Genomic DNA, 19744 nt, shown 5'->3' on the forward strand with positions numbered 1-19744 from the left:
TTCACATTCACACTGCTGAATGCCATGCAAACACTCCCCAGTGTCCACCAAGTGGAGCAGCACTTGACTGACTGCCAGGCCCCAGGATTTTCCTTCCACTAGCAGTTTTCCTCAGCTAAAGATTAAGCAGACACGACTTCTGTCCCTGTGCCCAGTCAGAACCCAAGCAGAGACAGATCTCCACTCTTTCTCTCACACTGCCCACTGTGTGCAGTGACTAAAACATCCCGTAGGGCCATAAGTAGGCATAGAAATGATGCTGCTTTTCTCCTCTCAGAGCTCAGAGCTGCTTGATGCTGGAGCCCTGCCCGGCTGCACGGGCATTGAGCACTCTCCAGATGCTGGAGCACAGCCCAGCTGCTCAGGCATCTCTGTCTGTTTCCAATTTTGGTCTCTTTCCTTTTTTTGTAGGGGCTACCACTGGTTCTATCCAGTGATGGCCCCAAAACATGAACAGATCTAACATCCTTTCTGTCTCCAAGACAGAACTGGAGGATGTTGTCAGTCACTCCAGGTAGCAGCAATTTTGCTGTGGAAACCCTGTTGCTCTTAGTGAATAACCAGGAAGGACCACCCCAGCGTGGGAGGCAGCTCTGTGTGAAGACAAGGAAGCAGATTTGACTCTTGTGTCTTCCAGAGCTCAGGACAAATAGGAAATGGCCCCTCCAGCCAAACTACACTAAATCAACGGCACCTCTGCATGCCAGGAGATGTCACTCACAGCCCAGGCTGCCCACCCTCAACTCCCTTCTCACCAAACAAGAATTACTAACAAAAGCTAAAAGGAATCAGGCAACCAGCTGCTTTTAGACATGCAATAAGCAGAGACTAAGGCTTGTTTAAGGAGTGATATTAGCAATGTCAAGCAGAAAAGATGCTGAACATAGACCAAAGCCATGCTTGGTTCAGACAATCTCACTCTGACCCATCATCTCTAATACATACAAATATTTTTGTAAGCTCTGACTTTGCACAGCAGATAAAGCTGGTTGATCTTTCATTTGGGTGTTCATGCTCAGTCTGTTACAGAAGGGATTACAAGGGGTTGTACTGCAAGGCCATCCCTCTTCCACTGCACAAATGCCACACTGACAGAGACAGTTCCCATCATCACCTTTATCCTCTCAGCTCTTCTCTCTGTGGTCAGAAACATTCCCATTTTCAGCCTTAATTTATTTATTGTCAGTCCATTCTCTCTGCCTGTCTTCCACTTCTATCTTACAACTTCTGAAATGCCCAGTCCTAAGAGAATTTATTCTCTTAGTCACTTTGTAAAAAAATGATCCTTTCTGGATTTTTGTCTTTCCCAGCCTTTTCTGTCTAGCTGAAGAGTCCAGCATCACTTCTCTGCATGTAGAATTGCTTGCTCATATTTTTCTTGAGCATTCTGACCACAGCTGCAAGGAGACCGGCCTTGCACAGCAGTGAACCCACTCCACAGGAGATGGCACAGTCCCAGCCTAATTGAAGTGAGGTGGGGACTTGCACTACCTCAGAAACATGGTCAGCCACCAGCACAGGCTGTGCTAAGTCAACCCAGAACCTCTCATGTGAACTCAGCAAACCCACCCAGGAGAGAGGCACTCTGGTGATGCAGTCTGTGCACATTTTCTAACTGCAGGAGTCTGTGTCTGTGGAGTTCTGCTGGCAGTGATGGTAGGGAGAGGGCAGGGGAGCAGTCAGTGCTGCTGTTCAGTGTGGAGAGGAGACACACTCGTCATCCTCCTGGTGAGTGAAAATGAGATTTCAGTAGCCATGAAGTTTTTCAGGCTGAATTGTCTGAAAGCACCTCACTGATTACTCTGTGAGGTTGCTGAACTTGCAGGGTTCAGGGTTTGATGCACATTACTCAAAAGGCCCTCCTGTCTTCACTCACCACAACCAAAAATCCGAGTGCATAAACACTCAGAAGAGCCACACTGTTTCATTTATCAACCCTTTTATGAAATTTCCCCAACTGACTTCTTACTCATTCTTCATCTGCCTTTTTCATTTCAACATGCTTGTATCCAAGTTACCTAGGAAGACTTTGCTGCAAAGTAATGTAAACCACCTGTTTCAGGCCAGCATATTGGAAAAGTCTTTTCTTAGGCTGTCAAGAGGCTCAAGTTTTCTTGGAATTTACACACAAGCACATATACAGTAAGCCAATGGCTTTGGTTTAAGGGGCTGTATTTCAAAGTATCAGGACAAGACACTCAGCTTGCTGAAATTAGAATTCAAGATCCAGATCAGGCTTTTACATCACTTTTTACAACTGTTACATGGAACAGCGTGGGAGACTCTGCTCCAAGTTTTAATAATTCATATGGCAAAGACTGTGGCCTAAATACTGGTGTGATCTCTGCCCCTCCTTGTAGTGCTATGTAGAATAATAAATACACATTTACTGGGTTATATTTTTCCAGATGAAATATTGTAAGTGCTGAAGTACAAACATTGAAGTGTCAGTGAAACTGATGATCCAAACAGTATAATGGTTTTTTTGGATGCTGTCTCTCAGAGACATTTGATACTGAAATCATGCATCCCTACATGTCTCAAAACCCACAGACTCCTATGAATTTGGGCCATATAGCTTGGCAGCTTGAACTGTCCCATGTGCACACATACCTGTGCATTAGTGAGCTGGAAGATAAAGAGTGTGCCTGTATCTGAGACAACACCAAGCTGGGAGCAAAGCACACTGACACACAGGGCTGGAACTGAAAACAAATTTGAGAAATAGGTGAGGGCCTGGTGAAAACATCTAACTCACTTAAGGACAAGAACAAACATGACATTTAGGTAAGAGCCATCACCCAAAGACAGTGTGGTGAGCAATCTGCTAAGTAGCTTTTCCAGAGAAAATGTTATTGCAGCTATAGCACTTTATAGTAATCTTTCCCTCCATCTAAAGCTGGTAAATCATCCTGTGAGGTTCCATGACCAATTTTGGACACTGCCTTTCAGGAAAGATGTAGACCACTTGGAGAAACTCCAGAAGGGAACAGGGAAGATCCCAAGCCTAAAAGCTTGACCTATGAGGAAAGATTGAAGGAATTGAATTGTCAAGTTTGCAAAAAAGAAGAGTAAAGAAGACTCATTAATTGTCTTCAGACAAATGACATTTCTGTCTGCCAGCACTGGTGTAGCCAGTCCCGCCTCAGGATGAGGGTGGCTCCTGGATTTTCTCCCAGTTCCATTTCCTTGGTTCAGAAGGAGGGGAATCAGCAAAAAGGGGACAATGCACTCATAAATTATGCTGTCAGCAAAGCCAAGGCAGTGCATATGCTCTCCCTCTGGGGTACAGATGCAGTTGTTCAAAGGTGCTCCCTCCTTTGCCCAGCAAAGCCCCAGGTTTTGTTCAGCCATAATTCAGCCACGGCAGCCACCCTGCTGGGTGCTGTCCATGTGTGCAGCACTGCTTGGTGAGGGAGTTCCTCATCCTTTTGCTGCTTTTAGTGTTGTGGCTGGGATACAACCCTGGGAAATTGCACAAGACACATTGAATGAGCCTTCTTTTCCTGGAAAAAAGAAAAGCACGTGGAAATCCTGGAGAGCTGCTGTGTGCTGGAGGCAGCAAAAGCTGAGCAATAACAGCAGGAGATGGGTACAAAGGAGCAGGCAGCACACACTTCTTCCCCCTCCACAGCTGCCTGCAGCACAGAGGGGCTTTGTGCCCAGGCAGCCCCGTGGCCCTGCAGTGCACTTACTCTGGAGAGGTGATGTCCAGGGGTTCTGGCCACGAGCCCCCAGTGGCCCAGGCTGCCACACCAAGTGGCCCATGCACCGTGCACAAAGCAGGTTCCTCTGTCAGAGACCTCCCCACAGTGCAGGGCTGGGGATGGTGCTCAGCCTCCCCAGCTCTCTGCAAGGCACTCAGACCCCCTCCCACCTTGGCCTCACAGCCCATCTCCCTGGTGTTATACATTGCCCCCAACAAGTCTTTCCAATGCCTGCTCATTAAATAATCTCTCTGCATGAAGATATTTTTCTGGCTTGCATCACAGAAGTCAGACCCAGATACTCAATATTCGTAAATACAACCAGCAAGTGTCAGGATGCTGCTGACACAATGACCTTTAGACAGCTTTTTTCCACGTTTATGTGATGGTTACTGGACTTTTAAGCCTGTATCCTACTTGTGCCCATACTTATTTCTTTACAGTTCTCATGTCAAAGAGGTTTTTCAAATCAGAAGAGAAAACTGTTATCAGTTACATCAGTTTCCTGTCAGGAAACCTCTGGCATTAATTTTCTATTAGCCATCAAAGCTATATTTTAACTGGAGAAGATTTATTGCCATTATCCACAAAGCTTGACATTTCATCAGAAAATATCCAGTGAGCTCAAGGGGGCTTCCCCTCCTCCCCAGCTTACCAGCTAAATTATTGCTTGATTATGCTTGACTATTACTTGATGTGAAGGCATTTTTTTGTCTTTTTGGGGGAAAAAAAATAGGTGCACCAAGCACTGACTCCTTTCATCTTTGTCATTATTGATAGTTTGAATACACAGACTTGCAATGGCCCAACAGTGCTGCCAGGCTTGCACTTGTGCTCAAGATCTTACATTCTTCTTTCTCTTCTTAACTCCCTGGCCATCATTTTTTTCCTTATGCTTCTTTTGACCATCTTTTACACTTTCCAACTTTAAATTTGCACTAGTTTTATCTTCCTTTATTGCCTCTGAATATGCATCTTTAAGAGATTTTGTTATTTTCAAATTACCATCACTTTCAACAGTTGGATTATGGCTTTTGTGGAATGAAATAAGAAGAGAATGGGCTGCCTCTTATTAGCATTCCACATTTTAAATACTCTGCTGATTCAGCTCAAGTATTTTTTATTATGTGATGTTACTTCTTTTAAGAGCTGTCAGAAATTGTTGACATAGAATAAGTGTGCATTACTTTTATAATAATTTGAAACTCTCATAGAAATTCCTCTTTTTCTCTTGTGACTGGGGTCAACATACATTTCTCTTGAGCTGGAAGTAATGCATTGCAAATTGTGAGATGGCCACCCTCAGTTCTGAGAAATTGCCTTGTCTTTCACTAAAATCCACCATCATTTCAGCTTTTCTTGTTCCTGTATAGATAGCTATGCCTGTCTCTGTCCCCAGCATCCTGGCTGGTGACAGGCACTGATCTTCAGTTGCTTTGGTCTCTTGCTCGCAGTTCAGCCCCTGGCAGCTATTGTGTACAAATATTTAATTGTGGTTGCTGCTCAAGACAGCAGGACCACTGCTTACAGTGGGAGATGGGTGATGTGTGAGTCACATCACCAGCCCAGCACGGCCCACCCTTTCCTGTGTCCCATCAACCACCCACACATGAGGGGGATGTACAAGTTATTATGAAAAAAAGAGAGGAAACAGCCTCCAGAACAACCACTCCCCCCTTCAACACCCACGTTGGGCCAGCAAGTTCAGAAACTTCCTGGAGAACAAAAAGTCCTGAGCTTTGTAAATGCTGCAACGCCCCACAGGAGGTTCTGATGGGGAATGACTGCAGGGGAAAGAGCTCCAAATGCCGCTTCACCCACAGCTTGCTCTGCACCCAGCTCGCTTTGGCTCCCAGCGGCGGCAGAACACAACCCCAGCGGTGCCCGGCTTTCCTGTGTGCCCTCTGCACTGACAGCCTTCCCTGCCCTGGAGGGGCTGGGGCCACCAAGCCTCTCACCACACCTCAAGGATGTTTTTCTCTGAACTGTAGACTCCTGGGATCACCTTGTGTGCTGAATAACTTGACTGCCTTCAGGGGCTCACTTCCCTGCTTTCCAAAATAAACAGCCCAGCTGCCCAAAGTGCCGCATGTCAGCCAGCGGAGCCCTGCCTCTGCTGCCCGACGATTTCTGCACAGAAAAGCAACCAGCATTTCTCCCGAAGTTTCACTTCCCATTCAGGACCAAAAACCATTGGAGACTGATCACGGACGCACAAACACTGTTCCAAGCTGGTGCAGCATCCGCAGAGCCGCTGGCAAGGCCCATGGGGGTGATGCCCACTCCGCAGCAGTCCCACATGCTGCAGTGCCTAACCGTGCCTGGGATTTTGCCTATACCCAGGTTGTGCCACCCCTTAGTATTGTGATTTCCAGCACACCTGTTCGCTGTCTCAAAAGAGCATTTCTCAGTCCTATAAGGTACCCAGTGAGTTTTTCCTCCCTTAACATTCATAGCACCATTTGCAGCAGAGAACGCTGCAGGGGTCTTCCCTTTGCAACTAATGCCAGCAGATAAGCAAAGACCCCTTGCTGTTCAGGCAGGGCAGCAGCCCTGCTGCCTCCTTTCAGCAGGCCAGAGCTAGGGCTGCATGCATAAAAAAAAGACAGGACTCTGCTTAAACACTTCCCAACTCACCCCTTTACCTTCAGCTGTCAGCATGGCGATCTCCATTCCTCATTGCAGAGCACAGGACAAGAAACAGCTGGAATAGTTTCTTTTTCTTGCTGAGGAGCACATTCACTTTCTAGGCCTTGTGGAAAAATATACTGATTTCTCAGAGGTCAGCTTTAATAACTAGGATTCCCACAAACCATGAGGAGAATTCAGCTCATGATATTTGGCATGAATATAATTCTCTGTTCCTCATGCTGCTACAATTTCCATTTCAAATAGCAGGAAACAAATTACCCCGTGGTATTTTTAGTGACAACCAATGGTAAGGAACATGGGATCAAAGGCTATTGCGGGGCACAGACCTTGACAAAGTTCCTGAGCATAAGAGAAGAAATACTTTCTGGAAGTTGCAAAGGTAATAAGGTAAATATGAATCTAAATTTTCGTGGTCAGAAGAGCTCTTTTCAAAGACTGGAGCCTCATGCTGACATGTAACAAAACAGCAAAAAAGTTTTGCTGGATGAATGGGCTGGCACAGGGTGCTATTAATCTCTAAAGTTCAGATTTCTTATTACTGGGATGTGCAGTGAATCCTGAAAGAAGAATTAGGCTCAGGGAAAGAAACCCATTTATAATCAAGCCATAGTTTTGCCTTCAGTTTGTGTATCTCCATTAATCTTCCCTCTCCCCACTATTCTTGCCTAAAATATTTCAAAATACAAACATGAACTATTCTGGATAAGGCAGCATGGGTACAGGGGGATAGTCACAGCAGCCCACCCTTCTGTCCAGAGACCCTGGGCCCATGCAAAAAGGAGCTGCAGGTCTGCTGCTTCCCTGGAGCCACTGTGTTTCCCAGCCTCTTCCAGCACCATTCTCCCTCTGCCTTGGGATGGGAGGTATCAAGCTCAAGCCAGAGCCAACCTTCCAGCCGCAGGATCTCCAGCCCAGCTGCAGAGCTTGCAGCAGTTCACATGAGCACACGTTTTTCTCACATGTCCTGCAGGAGCAGGGACACTGAAAAGGTTATTTATTAACAGCTCTGGGACAAATGAGCAAGAACGAAAACAAATCCATTTATAAATCAGCTAAAGAGAAACTTGTGACTCTAATAGTCTCCTTTGTAATTCCTTAAGTGTGGCCTGGAGCTGCCCTGGCATCATTTCGTGTGATGCTGAATCATCAGAACAGCCCCACTTGTGCATTGAATAGCCTGATAAGAGCAAAATACACCCAAGAAAGCACTAACTTACACCATGTCCAGATTTTCCTTTGTTTCTGTTAGGATCTGGGGAGACTGATAGTGCTCTAATTTCTCACCACTAAATACCAAGCAGTGACTCACATTAGCATCCATCTCTGCAATCCAGGACAAATGCTTTCCTCTGGGACAAGGTGGAGACAGGATAAAGGGAGAAAACTCACGCTAGAGCTGTCTGAAAGAACAACGTCATTGCTATCTCAGCTCTCATTTAGGAGCATACCAGTCCTGAATACTTTGCCAGACTTTGTTCTTTGATAACATTTCTCAAGGGGGCGGGGGGGAGGGGAACAAAAATAACAAAACACTGTTCTGTTTAACAGTTACCCATAGCAGAGAAAAGCTGAGCTAAAGTTTCCAACAATTATCAGTACAAAATCCTAAAATAGATATGCAGTGTCCCATTTTTGAATTTAAAGCTGGCTGGACAAGAGTTCCATCATGTGGATTGAAAGCTGTGTAAAGAGAACAAGGCAGCTTATCAGGATGACATGTTAGAACAACAGTGTTAAAATGCTCAGTACAGCAGTGATATGGATGAAGAAACCAAGGTGTCAAGCAGATATGGCAAATTGTTGTGTAATTCATTGGGAGGAACTGTATGTCCAGGAAGGATAGATAAATGATGTCCAAGGTATCTATGGAAACCACCATCTTATACAGGAAACAATTAAACTCAGAAAAAGACAAACAAGAGAAAAATCACTCAAACTTCAGATGCTCATAAGGCAAACAACACTAATTGAAAGCAGGATTTGATCCCAAAGAGATGGGGCTCACTTAAAGAGATGTGAAATATGGAAATAAAGGCTAGCAGCTGAAGGAGAAACAGGAGCTGTGCAGTAACTCTTTGGGGCTGTCTCCTCAGAGAAGATGTGAGAACCCTAGTCTTGAATCCATTTATAACCTGGCTGGGCTCCCACAGCACTCTTATTCAGAGGACTCTCAGCAGTAGGTCTCTTCCTGGGCCATGACCTGCTCATCCTTTACGCAGGCATGTGGGAAGTCAACTTACTTTGGGTGGGAACGGTGAAGTCAAAGTGCTTGGGAGTAGTTTCAGTTTTGCACTTGCCATCACTGAAAGCATCTGAGAATTTTCCTTGCCCTCCTGTTTTGTCTGATATTTTTATCCAGTATTTTTCAGCCCTTAGAGCCTCTTACAGCTCAACTTAGGCCTGATTATATTTTTGCTACACTGATCACAGAAAAACAAAGCTTCTTCAACTCTGATGGTCTTAGCAGTTATAAATGAAAAAAAAGATGTGAAAGCTTTGTTTAAGAATGGAGAAGTTTTTAATGTAGCTATGATACAGCAAATGAATGCAGCAACAGCACATGACCTTACGAAACAGGAAGACAGTGTTCGTTTTGAAAAATCGTTCTGGTCCCATTTTCTCACCCACTCTTTCTCACTCCCCCTGTACTCACAGGCACCAGGCTCGCCGAGGTGCTCCTGCAGGATGCTCTGAGAGATGAGACCGAGAGTGCCAAGTGCCAAATCCTCACTGCACCTCTTGGGTTCCTCTTCAGTGACAAGCTACAAATTTTTGAGCAGGTATTTTGCCATCTTCAGGAGTTAATGGTTACCACAGGGTGATCCTTTTGCCTGGAAAGCCCTTTTATCTAGAACAGGTGGCTGTTCAGGGCAGCCTTTTTCCCTCCCCTCATTTTGGGTACCTTAGCTCCCACTGTCTGTCTGCTTACGGGGAGAGAAGAAGGACAACTTGCACAGAGGATGTGCTGGGAGTTTACTGTGTTCCCTCTGTTATTTGAGCAGTTTTGTTCCCCAAGGACTTGTCCGCACTTTATCAGCACCCAGGCCTTTTCCTGACAAGCCATCCATGTGAGGCTTATCAGGGCACAGGCAGCCAGACTTGTTGCAAACACATTTTTCAGCATTTACCCAGTTTTAGTGCAGTCAGTTACATCCTTGGTTATCAATACAGACCCTTCTGTTACTCCTTGATCTGTTGCTTCTTCTCTGTCACACACATATTCCCATTCACATTTCCTCCAGGCCAGCTGGAGTATTCCTGCACCTCCAGCTGCATGCCTACCTTATGCACAGTGTGTTTTCACGGGCCATCATTGCAGCTGGGAAAGGGTCTCCTTGGTTTGGTTAGGTTATGACAGCAGCAAAGGAAGTACGTTTTAGGGCTGCTGTGGTTTCCATGCAGTTCTGCTGCTCGGATGCAGCCAGGTCTGCTCGGGGCTTGTAGCACAGCACGAGCACAGCAGCAGTGGCAGTCTTTGGGAAGTTAGAGGATGCTGAAATCCTGCGGAGCAACACTGAAGCCTGTCCCTGGGTGTCACTACCAGGCTCCACAGAGGATTTAAAACAGTTTTCAACCAAGATCTCACCAGCAATGTTAGAGCTGGAGCTGTTTTCAACCTGTCACCTGCCGAGCATCTGCCTGTGACAGTACAGGTGAGAGCATTGTCACCAGTGTAGCTGAGACCTGGTAACTATTCCTATATCCAGGCTTTCAGGGAAAGGCTGGCATTAACCTCAGCTTCTCCTATAAAGCTCCTGTGAGACAGGACAGCTGCAGTTATCCCAGAGCAGAACCACAGCACAAGGAGGCTTTTTGCACTCGCATTTTCTCATGTCACATTGTTATGAATCCAGCCTTCTCCAGCACACAGAAACCAAGCAAGGCCAGGACTCTCTCACTACTTTCCCAATACTGCCAGGCTCCCCTTGGCTCTGTGGCTTTCTCAGCTGACTCCAGCTCTCAGCAGTGCTGTCTGCCCACATCATATGGGAAACTAATACAAAACAGGTAATGCTGGAGGCCCCATCATAGTTTTGTCAGCCTTTCCCTAATAACAACTCATAACACTTAAATTTGACACAGTGCTTTTCATTCATACATTCCCAAGGAGTTTAGAGAGGTCAGCACCATTAGCCTTAATCCCCTGGTTGATGAAAAAGCCTAAGAGAGCAGCAGACATCCCAGTGCTCTGCCCTGTGGACCACCTCACCCACTTGTCTGGGTAGCTCTCATGGACCAGGGGTTGCAGCACACTCTCTCCTGCAGAGAGGCAGAATTCCCAAGGTCCAGGGAAAGAGCAGCACACTTTGGTTACAGCTACTCTTAAATTCATCTTCCATCATTTTGATATATTCTCTGATGTTCTGCCAGACTAACAACAATTTGGAGATTAATGGTCCAGTAAAGTACACACATGACTCATGCTACAATTTCTATGCAGTTCTGCTACAACTTTAAAAACAGGGAATAGAAATTGAAAATGTCATTTAGGTTAGAAGAAACAGGCTGGAAAAGAGAAACAAAGGCATCAGAGTCCCATGGAGGAATGAAGGCATTCCCTGTGTCTCCTTCCTGAAGACTTCAGGATGGAGGAAGGATAAACCAGCAGAGCTAAAAGAATTAATTACTACATTATAAAGATGCCAATAAACTAAAGACTAACTGCTACACCACACCAAATATTCCTGAGATGTGTAAATTTATTGTTACAGTCTCCTGAGAAACGGAAAGGCAAAAGAAGTCCTCCAAATCCCTATTTACAGAAGGACATCTATTCCCAGCAAGGCCTATGCGATCCAGTTAACATTCTTAGGTGCCAAGTGGCCACAGGACTGAAGATTCTTAAATTGGTAGAGAAATTACTAGTCTCTGTAGCAGAGACACGCTTTGTAACCTAAAAAGCAACTGTGAAATTACTGTCTTTAACAAGGAGTTCATAGCATGGGGCCAGGTTCTATTGTAAACCACTGTTTTTCAGATGAAGTGCTGGGGTTTAGTTTCACAGTTTGCTTAATTACTCTGTTTGCTCTGCCACAAAGGGGACTATCCCACCTCTGTCTTATGCCATAGTTCCACCTTTCAAATACAGTCCTAATTCTCTTTAGTTAATGACAGAAGAAATTCTAAAGAACCATGCTGGAGCATTCTTTTCTTCTTTTCTGTATGGCTTTCATGCTTTTGGTCACAGCAGTATTTCTAAGTATTGTAAACAAGAGCCTGACCACTAGATTTACCAGAATAAAATTCTTTTTTGGCTTCCACTGTGTTCATGTTTACTGCAGTCACAAACAAAGCTGACAAACAGTGAGCTTCCTATATTATTTCAGTGAAGTGAGACTAAATATATAGAAGCTTTAGATCAACTTATTTGGCACATTCAATTCAAGACAAAATTGCAGATTTCCAGTGCATTTCCCAAAAGAATCTGGAGCCAGCAGCTAGGGGCTGATTGTGGCAAAGAGCAGATGTTCTCCCTGGCAGGAGCTGCCCACTCCCCTTCTGGCAAAGAGCAGGGAGGGACAGTTTCCAACAGAGGAAAAAATCCCATTCCATTACCTATCCCCACCACCAAACCCACCCTCCACAAAGCAGCTCCACCTTTCCTCCCTGGGCTCTGCCATGCACTGCTCTCTGGGCTCTGCCATGCACTCTGGATGTTTCCATCCCTTAGCTGTACTGAAGGGACTCCAAATTCCCTCCATCCCTCACTTTTGGAGGTGTCTACCCCTTCTTGCTAAGCCCAGGGAGGGAGGTGGAGATGCTGCTGCCTCCCCTGCCCCCAGCTGCAGTGGGACTTGTGATGAACATTGGAAACCACAGCAGCTGAACCAGCCCCTCCTGTGTCTCCTCTGTCTCGGGAGCCCCACAAGCAGATGTGACAGAGCTGTGAACCAACTGAGAAGCTGAAGTGGTTTCTGAATCCTGAGCTGCTGACTCACCTTTTCCAGTCAGCACACAGAGCTCAAAGGCCAGGGATGGTTTGAGCTTTGGCTGAGAGGTTGCAGACAGTTAATAAAAAAACAAACGAAATCTCATTCCTTTGTAAAAATAGGTCCTTTTTCTTTGCATCCTCTCCATCAAGAACGCTCTAGCATTCACCATGATTTTGACCAGGGCCAAGATTCTCAGGAGGAGAATACAAATCAAAGGGGAGAATACAAATCAAACTAAGAGCCCTTAAGTTCTACTTAAGCAGCATAAAACCCTTTGCTTAAAGGTGCAAGTGCCAGCCTGTAAATCAGTCAGTTACCCTGCAAGAGTTACTCTTTATTCAGAAGAGATGTAGTACTCAGCTGGGTGAAGGTCACAAGGGAGCATGGAACAGCAGGGGTCAGTCTGATGGATGCATGGCTCCTCATACTAGAAACTTAATCCCTGTGTTGACAGTACAAGGAATTCTAAAAGCAATGTGAAGGAAGACAGTGAAGTAGCTCTGCAGATCCTCACTGAAAGCTCTTCCCAAGCTGGAATGAATAAATATGGACCCCAAAGGTTTCAGACAAGAACCACAACAGGCAGAGCTGTGGTGGCTAAGCACCAACAGGACAGTGACAGCACTGACCATTACACTGCCTGCATCACCCTTGAGTGTGAACAGCCAGTGCAGCACTAGGGACACAGGGACAAGGAGCCCAAAGAGCAGCCTGGGAAACAGATCTCTGCAGCATTTTCCACATTTGGGGGCAGCGAATGCATGAGAGGATGTGAGCAGATTAATTTGTTCAGTGCGCACTTAGCTGACTCTGTTCTCTTCCATCTGGTCTCTCACACTTTCCCCCTTTTCTTTATTTGTACTGCTGTTTCAGAGCACAGGGCTTGTTTCTTGACTCTCCTTGTGTTGCAGTGAAGATTTTCCTTCTGCACCTCCCAATATCTTTCATGAAAGTGATTTTTACCCTTACCCTCCTTCTGTTCTCTCACTTGGGCCGGTGTTGACTTTCAAGTCAACAAGCTGAAAGTTATCACAAAATAAAAAGAACAAGGCTAGAGACAAGGACAGGTGCCTTTTCTCTTTCAGCAGCAAGATTTATATGAAATGGTATAGAGTAGAAGTGCACCTTAGGCTCTGCTGTTCTCCATGTGAGCATTCTGGCAACAGCTCTGTGACTAAGAGCCTGATGGAAATGCCTGCCATAAACCTTCAGCTCTGCTCAGGAAAGGGAGGCTTCCAATGAGTTGAAACTTAAATCCAGTTCTCACACCTAGATGACAAAATAAGAATAGAGTTTTACAAGTAATCCCCATCTAACTCAGCTTTCAGAAAGCCAACTGGGGTGCTTCTCTTATAAACATGATCTAAAATTTTACAATTTAAGTATAATCAGTCTCAAACAATACTAATCCCTTATGAGGTGGCTCTCCAAAGTAATTTCAGTATCACCTACTTCATCCCAAAGTTCAGCCCAAACACTTCCATCTCTAACCAAATCTTAAACCACCTTGAACAGATGATTTCTAAGCTGAGAACTCAGCTCCTGTCTCAATATGCTTCCAACCACATCCAGCTCTGTGGAACACTGTTATTAGGCACTGAGCTGGTAAGAAGGTATAAAATACCTACCCAGAGGGTATTAACCCAAAAGTTTCATTTCCTAGCTGCTCTCAAACCCACAGGTGGAAAGATGTCTTAGGAGAAGAAGGAATGTAACTAAGCATGATACTTTTAAACACACGATGCCAATTTTGCAACTTAGGTAAGACCAAAAAGATTATAAATTATTATAGCTTCTGTAACCCTTTGCTTTTTAGGTGTTCAGCCTACTAAATTTATTCTTTCTCCTCTAGAAATTCCTCAAGGGTATTCTGCATGTTTCTGGTAATTACAAGTCAAGGGGCAAACAGATTGCAGTGGTCACAATAAGGCTGATTAGAGGACAAACTTCTCCCTCCATGGTAACAAAGAACCCAGAACCTCTTGAGTTATGGCTGTCCCAGACATATATATAGACATACACATACATGAATACACCTCTACATATTTTTTTTCTGAACAACATTGTCTGGAAATCTTTCTGGTCTATTCAATGTTTGAATGTCCAATTTTCTTCACAAAGTCACATTAGCTGTGCTTTTACAAGCTTGGCTTAAAGCCTTTTATTTGCTCTTTATCTTTCCAACCACTCTTGGCTTCTTTAGACTTTTTCCTCTGACTTAATTGGTATTTGTACTGGTCCTCCTAGCATTGACAAACTCCATCTGCAAATCAGCAGTGATTTTATGCTTTTTAGATCATTATTGGAAATGTCTAATGCCATCAGGCCTCTTGCAGAATACCTCTGAAAACACAGCTGTTTCATGATTATTTCCTTTGATAACTATTTTTGAGGTCTATTGTTACCCATGTCTTAATCCATTAGTTCATTCTTTGCTAGAGAGTCATAGGGGGACTTTTGCAATCAGAAAAACATTGGAAGTGTATCTATTGTGAAGAAGTTTAAACATGGAAGGTATTCATATTTACTCCTTTCAACCACATTTTTTTTTTTCCTCTGGAAAATAAAACAAGTGCAAATAATTAGTTGGGAAAAAAAGAACCAGTGTCTTCCCAATCCTGTACTTATAATCCAGACCATGGCTGTCAAATACCAGCCAGGGAATTCAGTTCTTCCAGTTCTCCTTTTGTGTAGTGGTTCTTAACTATCTGGAGATTCAGGCTTTGGAAGTCCCTTAACCTACAGCCCAGATTTATTCAACAGCCACTCAGCTTTTAAGAACATTAATTTTTTTTTTTCCGAAAACTTCAATGAGTGTTCACATGCATAAGACAAAATGTAGCCTGTTTTTTTTTCCGAATGGGAATCACACCAGGCTTGTGTGACAGCTATTTTTTTAAGTCAGCTGACTTACTGTGTAAACAAAAGAGCCTTCAAGAAAGCAAAGACAGATTAAAAGATCTACCAGTACTTGAAATACTTCCCACCACTCCTTCTTTTAAGTGCATTCTCCAGCCAAGTTCCAAACCCAAAAGAAATATATTCCTTGGAGTTCTTGCTGCAGACTCCTGTAAGTGGGACTATCTCCATCCTAGGATGCAGACCAATCTGCTCACTTGAGAAGGTCACATGAACTCATAAGTTTGCTTCTGTCTGGGATGAGTAATTTTCTTTTTGATGCATTCATTCTGTTATCCATTTTGACAATGTTACCCATTTCTACAATATTATTCTGAAAGCTACTTTGATAAGTTTTATTCTTTATAAAACCAAAAAACTATAATCAAACTAGCCATTAAAACTTGGTTACTGAGGAGATCTATCCAGTAATTTACACAAAACTAATGTCAAACTATATTGGCAGTAGCTCTCCAGAATACCCACCATGATACTGCTGGGATACTGGGTGAACAATAGCATTCTTCCCATTGCCAGGGAGATCCATAGTGCTCCACCTTGCTGGAAATGAACAGCATTGTGTATAGATCTTCTCAGTAAGTATTAGGCACATTTCATTTCAAATTGTTGTTCAACTTTATTGATCCCAAAACATTATTCAACAAAACAAACTACTTCTATGAACATCCATGAAATCTTCCTTCATACCAGAATTCATTGCCTCCCCTCCTCCCCCAGTTTTGGAAAAGTATTTAGCCAACACTTTTCTGGTTTTGTCCTGCATTGTTATTAAAATCTTGCCCTGTGCACCTCCATAATGATCTTGCAATTTATCTATACACATTATTTTGTTCCTAAGGCATACTAAATGCATCCTTTGAATTGTGCCTGGCCCTGACAAATTTAGATGTTCCCCTGACAAATTTACTTTCTCTAAATAATCTTCCCCAATTCAGAGTCCATGTTTTCCATCAGATGTTCTCCACTTCCTCTTTCTCCACTTCCTTTTCATTTACTTGTTTTAACTCCTGTTTGCTGCCTTCAATGCTTGAATGAACAAATCAAAGTCATCTTCATTCTTGGTTTTGATGTGCTGCTCAATATGTCTTCTTTAAACTTGTGATTTTTCCATTCACATTCCTTTACTTTTTTTTTTCCCTGTCAGATTTTGCTCTATTACTGTTCCATGCAGGAATGATCTATAGAGAGCAGTCATCAGACAGCGATTGATTAATCTTCGTGTATGTAGAGACCTCCAAATCAGAGTTACTACATGAGTATCTTTCATGTTAAAATAGATACATTTTATAAGGTTTATTTCTTTTCACTGCTGTCTACATGAGATCAGTGTCATGCTCTTGCCAGACTGAAGCACACCCATGTATCTTCCAGTAACATGTATTTTTTAGGTTGTCATGCTTTCTGCCCAAGAAAGTATTCAGTGATCAATGATATAACCTGTTGCTATGTAACATCCCAAACAGAATTTATTTTTTCACCATTTTAGCCAATTTCAAAGCAGAGCTGATGGTGTCAATGTTTAAAAACAAGCTTCCTAAAACTGAAGAGTAGTGTTCCAAAGGCACTTATTACAGTCCCTGTGGACATGGCTCACAGGAAACAGGTGTCTTACTGAAACACTTCTTAATAATTCCTTTCTGATGAAAGGACATGCCCTTGGTGTGTGTTTGTGCCTCATTTCAAGGTGGAGCCTTCCTACTACCTGATGAATACCACCTGTCCCAGACTGCCCCATGCTGAGCCCATTGACTGCTGCCTCTGGAAAAGATACTGCGAGAGGCATTCTCAGAAACAGTGTGGTGCTTTTCCCACACAGATGAAATGCAATTCCTTGCTATTTATTGCACTAATTTTCTACAGGGTCTTGCAAGACTTGCACGCTCTGTGGGTTGGCCTGTTATGGAACCATCATTGCCTCATCTGCAATTGGCTTGAGCACTGTCAGTTTTCTTCAGTTTCCTCCTGTCTCTTTAAAATTCCACTTTCTAAAAGAAGGCTTACGTGGTCGTTTTTCCTAAATCAGTTCTCATTATCCAAGTTTCTTCCCTGTGATTCCTCATCCACTAGAAAAGACATCTCTGTTCAAGCGTTATATTTCATTTTTGGAATGAAACTTTTAAAAGACTGATTTCAAAGCTATTCTTATCTCCCTCCTCAACAGAGGCAAATTATCTCCAAATATTTCCAGCTTCACTCATGACTGCATAAACTAATGAGCTAACCTTCTCCTTCTGCCAGTCTTTGCTTTAAATTTTGATGTACGTCAGACTGAGAAAATGCTCCTTCCCCTCAAATGCCATTTATTACATTCTATGAAGATAAAACGTTGGAAAAGTCCAGTTTACCATTTTGTTTATTCTAGGGGGAAAAGAGAAATCACGTTTTGTTTCCCCGTTGTCATAACAATGATAAATGAGAGACTTCCACCTGGTACTGAACAAGAAACTATCTGCCCAAATATTTTCCCTGTTTACTGCCTCTTGCGTATTTGTCCGAGTTCCTGCTTCGTGTTTGAAAGCCCCGCACAGAGCGCAGTGCTGTCAGCAGCACGGAAAGACGGACCGCGTTGCAGAAGGCGCTGTAAACAGAGGGTAAGGCACCCAGATAGAAAAAAGCTGATACTAAACTAGGAAATGTTTCTGCCAAACGTTGTGACTAGTGCTGCTACGTGCACCGTGTCAGCTGATTATAAAAGGCAAAGCCAAGTACAAGACATGCATCTTGTAGAAAAATCACAGTGCAATAAGCATCTGCAGCTATTGCCGGGTCCCTGCCCCGCTCCTCAAGACCGCAGCTAAGGCCAGAGGGCTGCCACGCTGCCGGGTGGGGAATCCTCCTCTTCCGAGCCCATGCACGGAGAGCCCCTCGCACGCAGCACCGCACGGCTCCCAGCCCCAGAGCCATTGTTTCCCACCGAGGTCTCCCGACAGCCAACACTTCCACCGAGTTTTTGCTCTGCCCTCCCCGCCCCTTCGCCCTTGGAGCGCGGCCGGCGCCGGGGGCAGCGCTGGCGGCAGCCGGGACTCGCCGCGGGTGCTGCGGGGAGGGGATCCCTCGCACTGACGCGGACAAACTCCGGCAGCCGCCGGCGCGGAGCCCCCGCTGCCGCCCGCCCCGCTGCTCCGCCCGGGGACCGCCGGACCGCGGCCACCGCCGGCTCCCCGCCAGCCGCCGCGGCCCCCGCGCGGGCTCCCCAGTCACAACTCGGCATTGTCCCTCCAGGAGCGACCAGGAGTCCAGGGGCTGGGAGATGATGTCAGCCGGGGGCGGACTGCGGCAGGGCTGCGCCCACCCCGGCGAGCCCCCGCCGCGGAGCCCTCGCCCACCGCCGGCAGCGCTCCGCGGGCGCGGAGGGAGGGACGCGCCGCTCGGGGATGCCGCAGCCGCAGCTCCCGCCTGACTGGCACATCCCGAAGGAGCTCCTCATGAATATGCACAGCCTCCCCCGAACGCCGGCCGCGGGATGCCGCCACCCTGGGGGCTCCCCGCCGAGTCCCGCGCCCCTCGCCGGGGATGAGGGCTGCCTTCGGAGAGCGGCGGTTCGCTTCTGTCCTTACCCTTTGGCTCGTCCATCAGTGCCGGTGCTCGCTCCCTCCTCCCGCGCTCCCCCCTCCTTCCTCTCTCAGCCTCTGCCGGCTCCGAGCTGCCTTAGTGAGAGGTGCTCATGAAAACGGGCGCTTTAGTGGTCCATAGCTGTGGGAGGGGTTAGTTTAACTCTACATGACTCAATCCGTGTAACTTGCAGGCTGACCTCCTGTTTTTCTCAGAGCACGGATCGCCTCGGAGCTGCCGCGTTACCAGCGCCTCGGGCTTCTCCACCGGGCCGGAGGGTCCCGCACGGCCGGGGGCAGCGGTGCGTGCCCGGGGCTACCCGAGGGAGCCAGGAGCAGGACTGCAGCCCTGGCTCGGGGGGCAGAAGGGCGTCGTGGCTACAGAGAGAAAGTATTTTGTTAGAGTGGGGGTTTTTTTGCAGCTTTTTTTTTTTTTTTCCTTAAGTTGCACGAGACTGAGAAGATACTCTGCACACCAGCGAGGTACACGAAAGGAAGTGTCCAGAGAAGAGATGACCTTCCTTGTTTCTAGATCTGAGGTCCAGCCCACAGGAAAAAACCTCAATCAAATCATGAAAAGAGACAAAGTTGCAATAACTGCTGAAAAGTAATTTCCTGCACCTACCTGTCCCATAGAATGAACTCGCACCGCTGGCTGCATCTCCTGGGAAACTTCGTGAAATTATGGACTTCTTGCCTGGAAGTCCTGAAGGGATCCTACCCTCCACCACTTTTTAATCCTGAGTCACTACAAATAAGAAATACAGGGTAGTGCTGGAGGGGTCCCAGCAACTTTTCTCCATAGCTTATGAAATTCAGTCCCATTCCAGGAGCCACAAGTGCCTCCACACTACTGCCTACAGAGCTGTCAGCCTCCCACTGCAAAGGAAGCTGTAAACCAACCTGGCTCTTTCACTTTCTTTTCAGAGAAGTGGACATCAGCTTCCCAGCATCTTCCCTACTGGTCACCCAGGGGGAGAAG

At 45.6% G+C, this 19744-nt stretch overlaps 1 protein-coding gene across 4 annotated transcripts in view; it reads right to left on the bottom strand.

Moving 5' to 3' along the window:
• The window catches only part of ENTPD1 (ectonucleoside triphosphate diphosphohydrolase 1), a 32173-nt gene extending 13205 nt beyond the window's left edge, over positions 1-18968 (bottom strand). The window contains exon 1 of one of the 4 annotated variants that reach the window (XM_041461255.1): positions 18769-18968. In XM_041461255.1, the coding sequence (XP_041317189.1) occupies positions 18769-18784 (16 nt within the window). In that variant the 5' untranslated portion in view covers positions 18785-18968. Of the gene's footprint in view, positions 1-6344; positions 6419-9012; positions 9335-18768 lie in introns of those variants that run through there. The other 3 variants (XM_041461256.1, XM_041461254.1, XM_041461257.1) reach the window with 3 other exon arrangements.
• Between the last annotated feature and the right edge of the window lie 776 nt (positions 18969-19744).

The sequence above is a fragment of the Pyrgilauda ruficollis genome, unplaced genomic scaffold (assembly GCF_017590135.1).
Source record: "Pyrgilauda ruficollis isolate IOZ18807 unplaced genomic scaffold, ASM1759013v1 scaffold15, whole genome shotgun sequence".
Classification (NCBI taxonomy): Eukaryota; Metazoa; Chordata; class Aves; order Passeriformes; family Passeridae; genus Pyrgilauda; species Pyrgilauda ruficollis.